Raw genomic sequence first — 18896 nt, forward strand, 5'->3', positions numbered from 1 at the left:
TCAGCTGGTTTTGGTTGTCAGCAGCAAAACTGGTTGATCCACTCTGAAAAAGGTGCTATTTAAGAGACTGAGCTGAAAACAGCAGCTCAGACTGAAGAAGTCTCTTGGATGAGAGACGAAACGTTTCTACATTTATTTATTTATTTTTTTTTGCTTTGTTTTGTTTTTTGTTTTTTTGAATGTCCAGAGGACCAGATTGAACTTTTTTGGATTTTTCTACCTGGATTATTGAGCATGCATCAGGATATGTTAAGGATAGAAATAATTACAAATGAAAACAAGTGAGGTAGAGCAAGTAAAGACAACAGCAGAGTGAGGAAATGTGGTCAGTTTGTCCCCTAGCAGTCTAAGCCTATAGATGCATAACTAAGGAATATCTCAGGAAACCCAATCTACCTACGTAACTATAGGATTTATCAAAAAGGAAAGACTTGAGCCTAATCTTAAAGTAGACAATGTGTCAGCCTCACGGACAGAAACTGGAAGTTGGTTCCACAAGAGAGGAGCCTGATAACTGACAGATCTTCCTCCCATTCTGCTTTTGGAATCTCTAGGAACCACAAGTAAACCTGCAATCTGCAAGCTAAATGCTCTCTTAGGAAAATATGGAACAATATGATGGAGCTAGGTTGTTGGAGGCTTTGTAGTTTAGAAGTAAGATTTTGAATTCTCTTCTGGATTTGACAGGGAGCCAATGGAGAGAAACTAAAACTGGAGAGAGATGATCTCTCTTATCAACTCTCATTAAAACTCAGGCAGCAGCATTTATGATCAACTGAAAACTTTTTTTTTTTATTTGGGTACCCAAATAATATTAACATAGTCCTGTCTAGAAGTGATAAATTCATGTAGCAACAGTTTTTCCGCATAATTTCGGGATAAGATGTTTCTAATTTTAGTGATATTGTTCACGTGGAAGATAATGTATCTGTGTTCTGACAGAGTTGAGGACATTTCTTCTCTTGTTTGATAAAGCAGCTTCTCCTGCTGGTCTCTTTAACCTCAGTCTGTCAGTATCTGTAAAGAGGACAGAGAGGGCGTCCTAACGCATATCCCTGCTGAACACCAGATCACAGATTTTGGACATTTACCAAGGGATCGTTACCCTCTCGTGGCTGTGCTGACTCTAGCAACAGAAGAAACCAGAAACCTTTACAACATTGTGAGTTTAATTATTGATAAATTAAAAAAAAAAAATGCTGTGCAAGTTGTTCTTACATATCTGAGCTACAAAGGAGTTACTGAATTCTGCTCACTAGTTTAGTTTTTCTTGGTTTGTGTGTGTTTTAATGTCAAAATATTCCCTGAGAGTCAGTGAAGATCTAGTATAAACACAACTCATCAATTTGTGTTTTTTATTCCAGGTGGCAAATGTGACAGTTTTTCATGTTCCTGATGAAAAATACAACCTTTCTGCACGGATTCTCTTTCAGTACCTTCTCACCTCACAAAGAAACATGTTTGAATTAAAGGTATGTAACTGAGGAAACATCTTGTCTTCAAGCCCGGTGTTGGAGAAAAATATTCTCGCTTTATCTTGCCTAAAAGAACCACACCTGATGGCAGGAGAAGATTTTTCACCAGTAAGGTCAGATTTTCAGGACAGGTTACGTAATTATACATAAAGTACGCACATGAAGACATCACGAGAATCTGCCTCGACCTGCCTTCACAGCTTGTTTTTATACCCTTATCAGTTCAGCAGAACTCACAGAACATGGAGGTGTCTTTGGAGTGCCAGCTACATACTGCAGCCTCAGCTCCTCATCAAGCTATCCGTGCGAACCCAAACTTATGATTCATGGGCAGTGTGAAAATACTCAGCTCTGTTAATAAAAACATACATATATACTGTATATACATACTGTACATATATGTGTGTATATATATTAGGGATTGAATAAACGTTGGTTACGTACTGTAACCCCAGATTCTATGAGTATAGGCGCAGCCCTTTAAGGCTGTCGCTAGTGGGTTTATACCTACGCGCGCAGTGCAGCACTGAAAGCTTTAGTCCACGCCCACCTACTGTGTAGGCCTCGTCCCCAGTCCATATAAATTACGGTGAGACCGGGTAATCGGCTCCCAAATAGCTTTTTTCTTCAGCCATTTAGGAACCAGTGAGGCCCAGAGCTTAAAGGGCTGCGCCTATACTCATAGAATCTGGGGTTACAGTACGTAACCAACGTTATATTTCGTATAGGCTTCGCCCTTTAAGGCTATCGCTAGTGGGTTAAAGGCGAAGCAGGATGTAGTCTATGCCTCACTGGGTCCACTCAGACACAACTTGAAGCACCTGCTTGCACAAAAAAAAATTCATCACTCAGCCTTCTGTGTGCATAATTACGCACTGCATAACTGCGTGTTCCCTGCGCAGGAGCGCACCTGAGAAAGATCTCTGGTGAGGAAAAAAGGCTGAGATAGCAGACCTGCTGCTGTGCATAAGAACAACGGAGGATACGAATTGTAACAGTGTAACAATAAACAGAGCAGACCAACAGCTCCTCAAGGTGAACCGATTAATAACGGTAAAATCAGCAGTCATCAACTCGTGACTGATAATAAATATCTCACACTGCGACTGCATGCAGGCAGGTGTGAGCTCAAAAGTGAGGCTGCATGAAACAAATAATCATTCTGTCAGAACTCTGAGAACAGAATGGGTCATGGAGAAAGTAGAAACATCACGTAGATAAAAACGAATAATTGAACATGGTGATGACCAGGCAGCCGCCATACAAATATCCTCCACGGTCTTCCCTCCATGCAGAGCCATGGAGGATGAAAACCCTCTGGTGGAATGCGCTGAGATTCTCTGGAGGATCCAGTCCAGATGAACTGTAAACTACAGAAATAGCCTCACACAACCAGTGTGAGAGGCGCTGGGTGGATAGAGGACGTCCTGAAGAGCTGTCCCAGTAATGCTCAAACATAAGCTGAAAGCAGCGCAGTGCAGCCGTGTGCGCCACATAACATGAAAAATGCATGCATGGGACAGAAGGAGGTGAGATGTTGCTTCCTCCTCAGAATTATGAGGAAGAGGATAAAACCCATCCAAGGTTATCACTCTCGATCTGAATGAGCTTGTGATGCTTTTCAGAGCAGGGTTAAAACGCAGTACAGCTGAACTGCCGTCAGCTTGAATTCTGAGACATGAGGGAGCAACAGAGAGAGCAGATAATCACTCACTCTCTTTGCCGACGTCAGAACTAACAGCAGGGCTGTTTTAAATGACAGAAATTTAAGTAAAACCGCAGCATAAGTTTTAATTGTGCTGAACGCTAGATCTCTGTCCATTAGCTGCTGCAGAAAGGACAGCATGCCACCTAGTAGCCATGAGATGGCCTCCACGCCTTTTTTCTGCGCACCAGCGCTGAAAAACTGTCCACTTGATGTGTACAGCGTTGTGGTGGAAGCAGCTCGTGCGCCCTGAACGTACGCACCACATCCTGTGCGAGGCCCATCTTTTCTAAACAGATCTGTTCGGCGGGCAGACCCAAAGATGCTGACCTATTTCTGGGTAACTCCTGATTGTTCTTCCTGCCTGGAGGAGAGCGCCCCTCCACAGCAGTTTCCACGGCCGACCCAATATCAGTCGCTGCAGATTCGGGAACCACGGAACACATATGCGTTCAGGAGCTACGAGGATGACTGACGGTTCTTCTTCCTGGACCCGGTCCAGGGTCCGTGATATCGGCAGGACTGGAGGGAACGCATAAAGGAGCATTTTTGGCCCACAGGCTGTGAGCAAAGGCGTCCACTCCTAACAGTGGGTCGTCTCGTGGGCTCAGTGAGAACCATAATTGACACTGGACGTTCTCCCGTGTGGCGGACAGATCCACTGCTGCTCGGCCAAACCTGCTCCAAATCCGACAAATCAGCTCGGGATGGAGGCTCCAGTCTCTGTGGCGGGGATCGCCCCTCGACATGATATTCGCTCGCTTGTTCAGGATGCTGGAAATGTACACTGCTCTGATGGAGAGCAGGTTTTTGTGTGTACAACACAACAGCTGTTTCGTGATGCGTAACAGTTGGGCTGAGCGCACGTCTCTCTGACGGTTTATGTAAACTGCCGTCACCTTGTTGTCTGTGTGGATTAGAAAATGCTGATCCCACAGCAGGGGCAAAATGCTGAGTCGCGTTTCAGACCGTGAAAACATTCTAGCACTTTTATGTGAAGCAACATGTGGTCCAGCCACTGTGATCCCACTGCTTGGGACAGACACATTACTCCCAGCTTGACAGGAATGCGTCTGTGAAAACTGAGACGTGTGGCGTAGGCCTGCTGATGGGAACTCCCTCTGACAGAATGAGAGGGTTTCCCCAGTGATTCAGATCAGTTTCCATGGAGGAGGGCACAAAGACAATCCACCTCTTCTGGCACACAGGATCTATGCGCAGGGGGGTGGACCATCTCTGAAGGCATCTCATGTGAAGTAGGACCAGCGGAACCACGATGTGGGCTGCTGACATCGTCCCAGGAGTCGCACGACAGGCAGAACTGTCACTATAATGTAGGGTTTGACACGGCGGAGCTGAGCTGACAGAGCTTCGGCTTTCAGCTGTGATAAACGGGCTCTCGTTGTAGTTGAGTTTAGCTCCACTTCCAGATAAACAATCATCTGGGACGGACGAACGGAAGTTTTTCCCAGTTTATAGAAACCCCAGGTTTAGAAGGTGTAACACTGGCGTTTTGGTCTGTGCGACAGCTTTCTAACTGGACCGAGCTAATAAGAGCAGATCATCCAGATAAAAATAATTCTCATTCCTGCCATGTGTAACGACTGCAGAGCCGTCTCCATGCATTTCGAGAATGTGCGTGGGGTGTTTCAGAATGATGGAAATGTGAAAATATGCCCTCTTCAGATCTATGGAGGTGAAAACCAGTCGTTCTGGTGAAGTTCTCCAGCAGCTGTTTGTCAACATGTGGAATTGTCTCCCCATGATCGAATTACTGAACATGAACAGGTCGAGAATGGGTCTCATCCCTCCGGTTTTTTTTTTATCAGAACCAGGAAGTAGTGGGAGGAGAAAAAAACCCTGTATTTTCCTCTCCGTTGGGAGCTCTGGAAATCTTGTTTTTCGTCAGAAATTCCTGAACTTCTGACTGGAGAGACAAGCTCTGTTCTGGAGAAGACAGAACCGTCTCTATAATTCCTCTGAACGGTGGGGGTTGAGCTGCGAACTGCAGCATGTAACCCCTGCTGATCAGACGGTCCGTCCATCTGTCCAGGGAACACACTCGCTAACCACTCTGAGTAACGCTCGGAGAGCGGGCACGCATTTGTGTTGTGTCATGTTACTCATGAACGTCAACCAAACTAAAAATCCTTATTGCCATCACTTGCTCTGACAGAATAAAGGGCTGTATGTGTGCCTCTGTGCTGAGCCCAGGCTGTGGTCTCACATAGAACTGAGGTGAGCCGGTGCACACTGAGAGGAGGCATGAGCGCTTTCTGAGTGAGACGCCGCTTTGGTGGAGGTTGCAGCTGTCATAGAGAAACACGTTTACTCCCTTTGTACTGTGAGTGGACAGAAAAAAACAGCAGAAATTAAAAACGGGCTCTGGCTGAAAAACGAGGGATTTTATCGGACTCGGTCTGCTGAAAAACATAATTTTAGCTGACGTGGCGGACGAGTGCTTTGTGATATTTACTGAATTGCAGTGCCATTTAAAACGCTGTTTAGAGGTTACCGGTTCGTTCTATGTGGGGAATGTGTGAAGAGAGGCAGCTGTGAGATCAGCTGATCTGAGGCCGGAAGTTGGACATGACTGAGGGGTCAAGGTTAGGTTTTTTCAGGAGGGGCTGGACAGCAGCATGTTTAAAAGTCTTTGGCACCACACCTGAGGATAAACTGCTATTCAGAATCGCAAGGCTAAAAGGACCCAGGGTAGGAAAAACTTCCTTTAGTAGTCGAGGGGGGACCACATCAAAGGGGGAACCAGATGGCTTCATGCTGCACATTACCTGCTCCAGAGAGGACAGAGAGATGGGCTCAAAGTGGTCAAACACAGCCACGCACTGAGATGGGATGGACAGATCATGAGCTGGTGGAGAAATGAGTGCCCGGGTGTTTGCCACTTTTTCTAAAAAGAAATGGAGGAAGTTTTCACACAGCTCAGTTGAGGCTTCCAGAGGTGAAGGCTCACTGAGGTGTAGAACTGAGTTCAGGGTGGAGAAAAGAACTCGGGGGTTGTGGGAGTTGGAGACAATTAAATCAGAGAAGAATTTACATTTGGCAGCTTTAACGGTTTTCTGATAGTGACGCCAACTCTCCCTTAACATTTGAAAAGAAACCTGCAGCCTGTCCTTCCTCCACCTTCGTTCAGCTCTGCGACACTGCTGCCTAACGGCTCGCGTGACGTCATTCAGCCAAGGCTCTGATCTAAGTTTAGTTTTTCTGGTCTTAAGGGGAGCAACACGGTCCAGAACATTTAAACAGGCAGAGTTGAACTGAGAGGTTAGCTCCTCAGTGGTAAGAGACACCGGGAACTGTTCGATCCTCTCAGAATTAAAACCTTCATTAAAACGAGCAGCAGTGAAACGGTTAATGGAACGCGTACATGCAGGAACGCACGTCTTAGCAGTATGACAAGGGGGGGTGAAGTCAAACAATACAGGCATGTGATCTGAAAAAACATTGTCACCGATTTTCAAATTAGAAACAGAGACATCGCATGTTAAAACGAGGTTGCTCTGCTGGCTGAATATCTTGCACCAAAAACATAAGGTTTACTTGCATTTCCTGTTCAATTCCAGTCCAGAGAAACACTCATCTCAAGAAACTACAAACATGCACTATTCTAATCCCTCAGCAATGGGGACATCAATGTACCACTTGTTTATCTGATAGAAAATGCAGTCAGAATGGCTGGACATACATGTGATTTATACATGAGTTCAAATCTAAAATGAAACTCCTGTTCTGACTTTGAATCCTTCTGGAAACCTGTATGTCCCTGACTGGTTTTACATTTCATGACTCATCAGTCAGAGATCCAGTCTGCAGCTGTAAAAGGTCTGGTTTCATTGTAAGCTCGGTTCTCCAGTCCATCTGTGTAAGTTTACTCTTTAGGACACCTCATGAGATAGTCTGAGGCAGCAATTACCAACGTAGAACATTTATTAATCAACTAGAACTAGACTTCAGACCTCAGGGACTCAAAAGACTACTACAGTAAGACTGTCTGCAATATGTACGACCACGACCACAAGATGACAGACCACACAAAGGAACAAAAGGCTTGTCAAACATAGTGTTGCTATGGTTACTGACAGACGTTGGAGTAAAGTCTGAGCAGGAAATTCATTCATACATCCATCCATTATCTTTACCCGCTTATTCCATTTTGGGTCACGGGGGTCGCTGGTGCCCATGTCCAGCAATCACTGTGCGAGGGGCGGGGTACACCCTAGACGGGTCGCAAGTCCATCACAGGGACACATAGAGACAAACAACACAAACAACCATTCACTCTCTCACTCACACCTAGGGACAATTTAGAGTTACCAATCAGCCTAACATGCATGTTTTTGGTCTGTGGGAGGAAACCGGAGCACCCGGAGAAAACCCACGCATGCACGGAGAGAACATGCAAACTCCACCCAGAAAGGCCCCTGGACCGGGGTTTGAAATTCATTCATTCATTCAACCTTTATTTATACAGGTTAGTCTCATTGAGTCACGAGGACTCATTTACAAGAGAGACCTGATTGAAACAAAGAACACAGATGTGGTACACACAATAAACATTCATATAAAAGCATACAAAATGAAAAGTAAATAAGTTATATAAATAAATAAAAACATGCTACATTATAAAACGGTGTAAGATCTAAAAACAGGAAAATGTCTGCATTGATGTTTGAACTCAACAGTTCTTTAAATCCCCTAGGGGTTGGAGCAGGGTTCCAGATGTTTTACCATGGTGTGGATAGAAAGAAAAATGGAGCAGGGCTGGTCCTGAAGGAGGAGGTGGTAAAGAATGTAGTAGAGGTGAAGGATGATGTGTCTGTCTGATGTCTGAAGAAATGGTTGGGCCTGAAGAAGAGCAGCTCAGATGAAGGAGTGTTGACTTGTCTCTTGTTGCCTGCAGCCTCTCTTCATGTCAGCTGGTGGTGAGGACACATGTCAGCCTCCAGACTCAGAGCAGACGAACCGGCCCTGCAGCCTGGAGGGCAGTCCAGAGGTGGGGGACGTTGATGGGTCCGACAGGGCGGGCAGAGACTGTGTGGTCTGTCAGAATGCAGCAGTAAACCGGGTCCTGCTGCCCTGCAGACACGCGTGTGTTTGTGATCATTGTGTGACACACTTCCAGCACTGTCCTATCTGCAGGGCCTTCGTCCTGGAGTCCTTCGTGCTCGAGCTGGACTCTGGACTCGGTCTCCTGTAGGAGCTCAGCTTGTCCATGGCACCAAGAGTTCACCTACATCCCACTGTTTATTTTGTTTGAAAATGATGTTTAAAACAACAACAGTGAGCTCATTAACAAGCCAGTTTTTATTTATTTGTATAAAAGGAATGATGTCACATGAATATGAAGATAAATTAGTCTCGTAGTCACACAAGCTTACCACAAGTTTTACAGGTGCATAAAGTTTCTCAAATGTACACATTTCAAAATACACAAGTTGTAAAATACTCGTGCACACACCTGCTGCGCACGGACCAGCTGCTTGTGTTGACTTTCTTACTGCTCCAGAGTCACAAAGGTGATGCTGCGTCCAAGGCTGGTAAAAAGCTGGGACATCCAAAACTTACCAGATTTACTGAGTTATTGGGAAAAGACTAATTTCGAACTTGGTGCAGTAGCTCATAACATCTTTATCAAACATCTGTATGAAAACACAAACCCACTGATGTTACTTTTTTTTTTTTTTTTTACTTACACTGATGTGACTGGACTCCAGGAATGTTCATTGTGGACTATACAGTTAAGAAAACTAAAATAATAAGGTTATTCATCATGTGGGACATTTATCTGGAAAAAAACAAACATGTATTGTGTGTGTGTTTGTGTTTTTTTGTTTTTTTTCCTTCTTGTGGAGAAACTACTAGAAAAATATAATTTTGGGTAGACTTTGCAGAGGAAGAATAACCTGACCGTGTTTGTTTCAAATACAGTTCACGCAAAAAGAAAAACTGAAAAGTTGTTTATGCATTTATAAATCTTTTGAGACTAATTTATCTTCATGCAGAATCTGTATGTGCTGATGTGTGTTTCTGTGTCGGTCTTATTCTTTTTGCGTCACAAAATAAAATCTTTTTTTCCTAAAAAAGTGTGTTTAATTTGAACATAACGAGAGTAATGCGAGTTGGCTCGGCAGAACATCCTGAACACTCTATTTTAATTTCTATTTTTGTTTTTCATGATTCAAATGTAAAATGATTCCTGACATTTTGTTTCTGTTGAGCTTGTAGTTTAGGACCAGATGCTGTTACTGTCACAACCTGAACAAATCAAACGACTGTGCAGCAGCTCCGACTTCACACTGAACTATTCATAAATAAAGAGCTGGTTAACAGACATGTTCACTCAGTCAACTTCTGCAGCTACAGTGTTGCCAGATAGGACATGTTTACTTGCATACCAGCAGCTTCAAAGTGTCAAATTTTGAGGAAAATGATTGTACACACCCAGTTTTCATTCCAAAGTATCTCTGAATTATCTGTCTTATGTTTTTTATATTTGAAAAAATATAATAAATTAGTTGGAAAAAGGCACTTCCTGCAGAATAGCACCTCTGGTGTGGAGGTCAGGATGAGCCCCCACCTGCACTGGACAGTCCACAATATTAGTCAGACTGTTATATTTATTTTCTTTTTATATGTGCAGTACCCCTGGCTAACATTGCTTTATTTAGTTAATTCTATTTTTGGCTATTCGACTAGCAGTCCAGGGGCCAAATCAGGCAACACTGGTGAGCTCAGTTCAGCCCAACAATGGGTTCTTTTTTTTAAATAAAACTAGATTTTGAACCATAAAACAAACTAATGACAATAACTGCTGGATGTTCGGTCCCTGAGCTCTTGGCTTTCACTAACTGTGCCCCCCTGAGCAGTTTAGTTGCTTAGCCTTGTTTTATCTGTGTTTTTGTTATAAATAAACCTTGAAAACAAATGTTTTTTTATTACTATGGGTTTTGTTCACAAGTGAGGGAAGAATGGAACGTGAAATTGACAGATTGGTGCAGCATCTGCAGTATTGTGGACTCTGTACCGGTCCATTGTGGTGAAGAGGGAGCTGAGCTGTAAGACAAAGCTCTCTCTTTACCGGTCAGTTTGCATTCCTACTCTCACCTATGGTCATGAACTCTGGGTAGTGACTGAAAGAATGAGTTCACGGATACAGGCACTTCTGTCCTCTCAAACCAGTTGGTCAAAGCAGATGGTCGTTTGTCCTGAGCCTGGTTCTGCTGGAGGTTTCTTCCTTTTAAAAGGGAGTTTTTCCTTTCCACTGTTGCCTCTGTACTTGCTCAGGATGGGAGACTGCAACGAAGCCAAGATTCAACTTGTCTACTGGATTCCTTAGATAGAGAACTTTACTAATTGGCTTTTATGTATGTGAATGTCTCCTGTGAAGTGCCCTGAGACAACTTTGTTGTGATTTGGCGCTATATAAATAAACTGAATTGAACTTGAATTGAGTTTCATCTGCAGGGTAGCTGGACTCTCCCTTAGAGATGGGGTGAGAATTTCAGTTATCAGGAGAGACTCAGAGTAGAACTGCTGCTCCTCCACATCGAGAGGAGCCAGTTGAGGTGGTTCAGGCATCTGGTAAGGATGTTTCCTGGACACTAGGGAGGTGCTTCAATTCAGTTTGTTTATATAGCACCAATTCACAACAGAAGTCATCTCAGGGCACTGAACAGAAACATTAATATATATATAATATATAAATAATAATTTAACATTATTTATCTGAGGAGCAGACTGCTTTGAGTTTAACTCCATCACACAACTTTCATCTTAAGCAAGCATGAAGGTGACAGTGGAAAGAAAAAAAACTCCCTCGTGAGGAAGAAACCTCCAGCAGCACCAGGCTCAGGACAAGCGGTCATCTGCTTCGACCGGCTGGGTTTGAGAGGAACAGATACACAATGGTAGGTCGAGAATCACAGATATAAATAGTATTAAATGAAAACTATTCAATTTTAATTAATTGAGCATGCATCAGGATATTCAATTTTAACAATTCATTAAAGAAAATTAGGTCAATTTGTCCTCTAGTAGTCTAAGCCTATAGCAGCATAACTAAGGAATAGCTCAGGAAACCCAAACCAACCCTAACAGAACACACTTCATTGTCTCTATGGGGCGGCAAGGTACTTTCAGCCTCACCCCTGTGTATTTTGACCATGCATTTATGACCGATTAGAAAGAAATATGTCACACACATTCATTCAATATATTAGACAGACTGTAGAACATCAACATGTGCAGCACATGGGATGTTTTTTTTTATTTTTATTTTTTAAGAAAACATTAGGCTTTCTTCAATTTTATGCAGCTGCTTGATGTGCTGTACACTCCTAGCCCGAAGTCATTCTTTCATTAGACGCAGAAAAAGCATTTGACCGGGTGGAGTGGGACTACCTCTTCGAGACTTTAAAGTTATTTAAATTTGGTCCCAAATTCATATCATAGGCGAGGCGGATATACAAGAGCTGGTCATAAAATTAGAATTTCATGAAAACGTTTATACATTTCAGTAACTCCATTCAAAAAGTGAAACTTGTATATTATATTCATTCATTACACACAAACTGATATATTTAAAATGTTTATTTCTTTTAACGTAGATGTTTATAACTGACAAATAACGTAATCCCAAATTCAGTATATCATAAAATTAGAATATTGTGAAAAGATTCAATATTGAAGACACCTGGTGCCACAGTCTAATCAGCTAATTAACTCAAAACGCCTACAAAGGCCTTTAAATGGTCTCAGTCTAGTTCTGTTGGCTACACAATCATGGGGAAGACTGCTGACTTGACAGTTGCCCAAAGGACGACCATTGACACCTTGCACAAGAAGGGCAAGACACAAAAAGTCATTGCTAAAGAGGCTGGCTGTTCACCGAGCTGTGTCACTGTCAAGCGCATTAATGGAGAGGTGAAGGGAAGGAAACAATGTGAAAAAGTGTACAAGCAATAGGGATAACCGCACCCCCGGAGAGAATGGTGAAACAAAACCCATTCCAAAATGTGGGGGAAATCACAAAAAGTGGACTGAAGCTGGAGTCAGTGCTGCAAGAACCACCACACACAGACGTATGCAAGACATTCAGCGGTCACATTCCTTGTGTCAAGCCACTCTTGAACAAGAGACAGTGTCAGAAGCATCTCATCTGGGATTGCTGCTGAGTGGTCCAAAGTTATTCTCTGGTGAAAGTAAATTTTGCATTTCCTTTGGAAATCAAGGTCCCAGAGTCTGGAGGAAGAAAGGAGAGGCACAGAATCCATGTTGCTTGAGGTCCAGTGTCAAGTTTCCACAGTCAGTGATGGTTTGAGGTGCCATGTCATCTACTGGTGTTGGTCCACTGTGTTTTCTGAGGTCCAAGGTGAACGCAGCCTCTACCAGGAAGTTGTAGAGCACTTCATGCTTCCTGCTGCTGACCAACTTTTTGGAGATGCAGATTTCATTTTCCAACAGGACTTGGCACCTGCACACAGTGCCAAAGCTACCAGTACCTGGTTTAAGGACCATGGTATCCCTGTTCTTAATTGGCCAACAAACTCACCGGACCTTAACCCCATGGAAAAACTATGGGGTATTGTGAAAAGGAAGATGTGATACACCAGACCCAACAATTCAGAAGATCTGAAGGCCGCCATCAGAGCAACCTGGGCTCTCTTAACACCTGAGCAGTACCACAGAGTAATCAACTCCATGCCACGTCGCATTGCTGCAGTAAAACCAGGCAAAAGGAGCCCTGAGTACTGAGTGCTGGACATGCTCATACTTTTCAGTTGGTAAACATTTCTAAAAATCTTTTTTTATTGGTCTTATGTAATATTCTAATTTTTTGGGATACTGAATTTGGGGTTTTCATTAGTTGTCAGTTATAATCATCAACATTAAAAGCAATAAACATTTGAAATATATCAGTCTGTGTGTAATGAATTAATAATATACAAGTTTCACTTTTTGAATGGAATTACTGAAATAAATTAACTTTTTCATGATATTCTAATTTTATGACCAGCACCTGTATATATATAAAATATACAACCTTTTGTTTGGGGAATATGAGTTTTGTTTGGTGTTTCCTCAGACTGATGAAGCCTTCTGGATGGATGGTGAAACATCTCGGCTCAAAAAAAGAAACTGTCCAGATGACCTGATTGAACATTGTTGGATTTTATTCCTGGATTATTGAGCATGGACTTTGGTGTTTTGAACCAGATTGACATGACTTGACGAGGGAGAGGGTGGGCACTGGAGGAGAGGGCATGCCCCAGAGGCCATAACGTCAACATAACTTTTTTTTCCCCACTTTGGAGTAGGCTGTTGGGGGAATATCAGTTTTGTTTGGTGCTTCCTCCGACTGATAAAGCCTTCTGGATGGAGGGTGAAACGTCTCAGCACAAAAAGATGACCCGTCACCTGACTTTGAATATAATCTTTTGTGTTTTTCTACAAACCGGATTCCAAAAAAGTTGGGACAAAATTGTGAATAAAAACTGAATGCAATGATGTGGAGGTGCCAACATCTAATATTTTATTCAGAATAGAACACAAATCACAGATCAAAAGTTTAAACTGAGAGAATGTATCATTTTAAGAGAAAAATCTGTTGTTTCCAAATTTCATGGGGTCAACAAATCCCAAAAAAGTTGGGACAAGTCCATTTTTACCACTGTGTGGCATCCCCCCTTCTTCTTACAACACTCAACAGACGTCTGGGGACAGAGGAGACCAGTTTCTCAAGTTTAGAAATAGGAATGCTCTCCCATTCATGTCTAATACAGGCCTCTAACTGTTCAATCGTCTTGGGCCTTCTTTGTCGCACCTTCCTCTTTATGATGCACCAAATGTTCTCTATAGGTGAAAGATCTGGACTGCAGGCTGGCCATTTCAGTACCCGGATCCTTCTCCTAGATAGCCATGTTGTTGTGATTGCTGCAGAATGTGGTCTGGCATTATCGTGTAGAAAATTGCAGGGTCTTCCCTGAAAGAGATGACGTCTAGATGGGAGCATATGTTGTTCTAGAACCTGAACATAGTTCTCTGCATTAATGGTGCCTTTCCAGACATGCAAGCTGCCCATGCCACAAGCGCTCATGCAAACCCATACCATCAGTGATGCAGGCTTCTGAACAGAGCGTTGATAACTTGGGCTATCCTTGTCCTCTCTGGTCAGGATGACATGGCGTCCCAGTGTTCCATGAAGAACTTCAAACCGTGACTCATCTGACCACAGAACAGTCTTCCATTTTGCCACACTCCATTTTAAATGACCCCTGGCCCAGTGCAAACGTCTGAGCTTGTTAAGAAATGGCTTCCTCTTTGCACTGTAGAGTTTCCGCTGGCAACGGCGGATGGCACGGTGGATTGTGTTCACTGACGATGCTTTCTGGAAGTATTCCTGAGCCCATTCTGTTATTTCTTTGACAGTGGCATTCCTGTTTGAGGTGCAGTGATGTTTAAGGGCCCGGAGATCACGAGCATCCAGTAGTTTTACGGCCTTGACCCTTACGCACAGCGATTGTTCCAGATTCTCTGAATCTTTTGATGATGTTATGCATGGTTGATGATGATAACTTAAAAAAGTCTTTGCTATTTTACGCTGGGTAACACCATTCTGGTATTGCTGCATTATCTTTCTGCGCAACAATGGTAGAACTGGTGATCCTCTTACCATCTTGGCTTCTGAGAGACACTGACACTCTGAGAAGCTCTTTTTATACCCAATCATGTTGTCAATTGACCTAATTAGTGTTAATTGGTCTTCCAGCTGTTCGTTATATGCTCAATTTCCTTTTTCCAGCCACTTATTGCTACTTGTCCCAATTTTTTTGGGATTTGTTGACACTGTGAAATTTTGAATCAACATTTTTCCTTTAAACTGTTACATTTACTCAGATTAAACTTTTGATTTGTCATGTTATTTTAAAAAATATATATAATTAAAAAAGAACTACAGACTGAAGCAGCATATCCTCAGGGGTAATGATACATTTTATTACATGAAATTGATCTAATGGTTTGTGGAACGTCTAAACAAAGAGACATGTTGAAGCGATAAAAAACACTGAGATGGGTCAGACTAAAGCCTGGAAACAGTTTAATGACTTCTGTTCTGAAGTCTTGTTCTCAGCTGGAACGATGTCATCTCGGATGTTTCTGGGCTTGAAGCAGAACAAAAACAAAGAGCAGTAACGGGGAGGTTTATACGGGTTTGTAGTCCAACTTGGACTCCAGCTTTTTGGAGTCGCCCACCTTCCTCACTGCTTTCATAAAATCCTCCTGAGTGACATACTCCCGATCGGAGCGGATCGCAAACAGTCCTGAAAACAGACACGGGTCAGAACACATCAGCTGCTCATAATAAAAAAGATTACCATTATGTTCAATTTAGTTCTGACCTGCTTCTGTGCACACGTTTCTGAGATCAGCTCCATTGAAACCATCTGAGAGTTTCACAATAGCTTCAAAATCTAAAAAGATAAATAGAAACATCAAAGCTAACTTATATATCTGTGTTAGCTCTAACGTGCAGACACTGGTCTCGGGGCGAGCTCGAACACATGGCTAACAAGTCTCTGGACATTTTGCCATCATTACTGTGAGCAGAACTCTAAAATAAGGAGAACATTCATGATACATTTTAGATGATGAGGATGTTTGGAAATGTCCCTGGCCTGAAACAGACCCACCAGTAGTGGAGAACTGGGACTGTGGGGTGTTCACCGACACTTTACTATCAGCTGGTTCCAGCATGTACTGACTGTTCCACTGAGACCATTTTATAGAACACTGGTTCTTCTGGAGCATTTGTGAGTGTGATGCTGACTGATCACATCCATCAGATGAAATGTGGGTCAGAGCTGAATGATGACTCAGCAGAAATATAAAGAATGTCTGATCTCAGTGGTCCTTACTGACCTATTTCTCCGTGCTTGGTGATGGGACTGGAGTGGATCTTCAGGATGTCTAGACGGGCTTGCTCATTGGGTAACTCGATGTCTGAAAAAAAAATAACATGCTCTCTTGTCTCTGTTCTCACAGAACTGAGAATTACATGAAGAGATAAAGAACTCTTACGGATTTTACGGTCCAGTCTGCCGGGCCGCAGCAGAGCAGGGTCCAACGTGTCGGGTCTGTTGGTGGCCATGATCATCTTGACTCTGTGTAGTGTGTCAAATCCATCCATCTGATTCAGCAGCTGAAAGAACAAGTGCAATAATGTCTTCTCTGAAGTCCAGCTTGTAGTTTTGTCTGTTTTTATTTAGGTGCAGTCAATGAACACAATTTTTTTATAAAGCCTAGAAAACCTTCTAAATTTGTTTTGGTCAAGTATTTTCAAATGCTCCTGTAACCTCACAGTAACATTACTACCCTATACTGTTACTCAGGAAAAAAAATGATGCCAAGGAGAGGCCCTCAACCTAAAGAGAGCAATTCACCCTTTTCCAACTGAGGACCATGGCCTCAGATTTTGAGGTGCTGATTCTCATCCCAGCTGCTTCGCACTGGGCTCCAGTGAGAGCTGAAGGTCACGGCACAATGACGCCAACAGGACCACATCATTTGCAAAGAGCAGAGACGGATCCTGAGGCCACAGAACCGGACTCTCTCCGCCCCCTGGCTGCACCGAGAAATTCTGTCCATAAAAATTACGAACAGAATCTGTGACAACGGGCAGTCCTGGTGGAGTCCAACTCCCACCCTGAAGGGGTCCGACTTACTACCGGCAATGTGAACCAAACTCTCGCACCATTTGTATACGGACTGAACAGCCCGTAACAACAGGCCCCCAATCACATACTCATGGAGCACCCCCCACAGTGTACCTCGAGGAACACGGTCGAATGTCTTCTCCAAGTCCACAAAACACGTGGATGGGCAAACTCCCATGACCCCTCGAGGACCCAAGTGAGGGTAAAGAGCTGATCCAGTGTTCCACAGCCAGGACGGAACCCACATTGTTCCTCCTGGATCTGAGGTTCGACAAACAATCAGACTCACTTCTCCAGTACCCCTGAATAGACCGGGGGCAGCTGTGGCTGAGTGGTTAGAGCAGTCGTCCGCCAATGCAAGAGTTGGGGGTTTGAATCCACCAGCAGTCACATGCCTAAGTGTCCATGGGCAAGACTCTGAACCCCTCATCGCCTCCGATGTGTCCCATCAGTGTATGAATGTGATCTAAAGCTCTGATTAGTTTCTTTAAAATGATTTGTTCAATTAGCTTTGTATAGATCTAGTAGAGTGCTGTATGAATGGGTAAATGAGGCACAGATTGTAGTGGAAAGCGCTTTGAGTATCTTGATCAGATAGAAAGACGCTATATAAGTACAGTCCATTCCATTTACCTTACCAGGGAGGCTAAGGAGGGTGATACCCCTATAATTGGAGCACACCCTCCGGTCCCCCTTTTTAAAGAGGGGAACCACCACCACAGTCTGCCAATCTAGTGGCACTGCCCCCGATGTCCACGCGACGTTGCAAAGGCGTGTCTACCAAGACAGCCCCACAACATCCAAAGCTTTAAGGAAATCAGGGTGAATCTCATCCACTCCAGGAGCCCTGTCATCACAGAGCTTTTTAGCTACCTCAGCCACAGTTATGGACAGACAAACCCTGAAGTCCTGACTCAGCTTCCTCCATGGAATACTTCTTTCTTCTTCTTTCGGCTGCTCCCTTCTTCAGGGGTCGCCACAGCAAACTATCTTGCACAAAGACTTGTCCTATTGTTTTTACGCCAGATGTCCTTCCTGACACAACCACAGACCACTGAGCTACCACAGCCCTCTGTGTGCAGATGGTGGGGGTTAAGGGCCTTGCTCAATGGCCCACAGTGGGGCAAATGATGGTGGAGGCAAGTATGGGTGCTTCCCATTTACCACACACATTTTGATTTTGTCGTTACAGGGAGTCCAACCGGCAACCTTCTGATCCCAGGCCAACCTTCTCTAACCTCTGTGTCACCACTCCAGCTTCCTCCAGGGAAGATGTACCAGCAGGATTGAGATGGTCTGAGAAGTATTCCTTCCACCTCCCGACGACATCACTGGTTGAGGTCAATAGCACCCCACCTTCACTGAACACAGTGTTAGTAAAGAGCTGCTTTCCCTCCTGAGCCGCCTGATGGTTTGCCAAAATCTCCTCAGAGCCAACCTAGAGTCTCCTCCCACATCCGAGCTTTTGCCTCAGCAACAGCCAAGGCTGCGGACCGCTTGGCCCTCCGGTACTCCTCAGCTGCCTCTGGAATCCCACCAGCTAACAAGGACCAATAGGACTCCTTCTTCAGCTCGACAGTCTCCCTAACCCGGGGTGTCTACCACCGAGTTTGTGAATGGCCACTGCAAAAAGTACAGACAACCTTGCGGCCGCAACTCAAGGCAGCTACTTTAACAACTGAAATGCGGAACATGGCCCACTCAGACTCAGAAGAAAAATAAATAAACAAACAAATAAAATCCTCCATTTCTAACTGAGCCAAACGTCTAAGTTTGACTGAAAACAAGTCATCATCTTCAGCTGCTTGATCTGGAGGGTCTTTAAAATTTTCAAAGTTGAATAAAATAAAAGAAAAAAGTATATATATACTTTTTTGGCGTACATGAAGTCTGAAATGTTCCACATCATCATCAGATGTAACTCCAAGTTGTGGAGGACAAACACTCAGGTATACTTACATTACACGCTATAGGCAGCAACAATTG

General features: G+C 43.7%; 2 protein-coding genes across 2 annotated transcripts in view; one reads left to right on the forward strand and one right to left on the reverse strand.

The window, feature by feature from the left end:
• Window positions 1-8657, forward strand: part of cgrrf1 (cell growth regulator with ring finger domain 1) — a 20369-nt gene extending 11712 nt beyond the window's left edge. Inside the window, exons 4-6 of the mRNA XM_037685285.1 lie at window positions 1015-1162; window positions 1365-1472; window positions 8099-8657. Coding sequence (XP_037541213.1) covers window positions 1015-1162; window positions 1365-1472; window positions 8099-8395 — 553 coding nt within the window. The 3' untranslated portion in view covers window positions 8396-8657. The remainder of the gene's footprint in view (window positions 1-1014; window positions 1163-1364; window positions 1473-8098) is intronic.
• A 6472-nt stretch (window positions 8658-15129) lies between these two features.
• Window positions 15130-18896, reverse strand: part of psmc6 (proteasome 26S subunit, ATPase 6) — a 22691-nt gene continuing 18924 nt past the window's right edge. The window contains exons 11-14 of the mRNA XM_037685286.1: window positions 16276-16396; window positions 16117-16197; window positions 15597-15668; window positions 15130-15518 (exon numbers count right to left, since the gene is read on the reverse strand). Coding sequence (XP_037541214.1) covers window positions 15400-15518; window positions 15597-15668; window positions 16117-16197; window positions 16276-16396 — 393 coding nt within the window. The 3' untranslated portion in view covers window positions 15130-15399. The remainder of the gene's footprint in view (window positions 15519-15596; window positions 15669-16116; window positions 16198-16275; window positions 16397-18896) is intronic.

This window comes from Nematolebias whitei, chromosome 12, assembly GCF_014905685.2.
Source record: "Nematolebias whitei isolate Nwh7 chromosome 12, NemWhi1, whole genome shotgun sequence".
Taxonomy (NCBI): domain Eukaryota; kingdom Metazoa; phylum Chordata; class Actinopteri; order Cyprinodontiformes; family Rivulidae; genus Nematolebias; species Nematolebias whitei.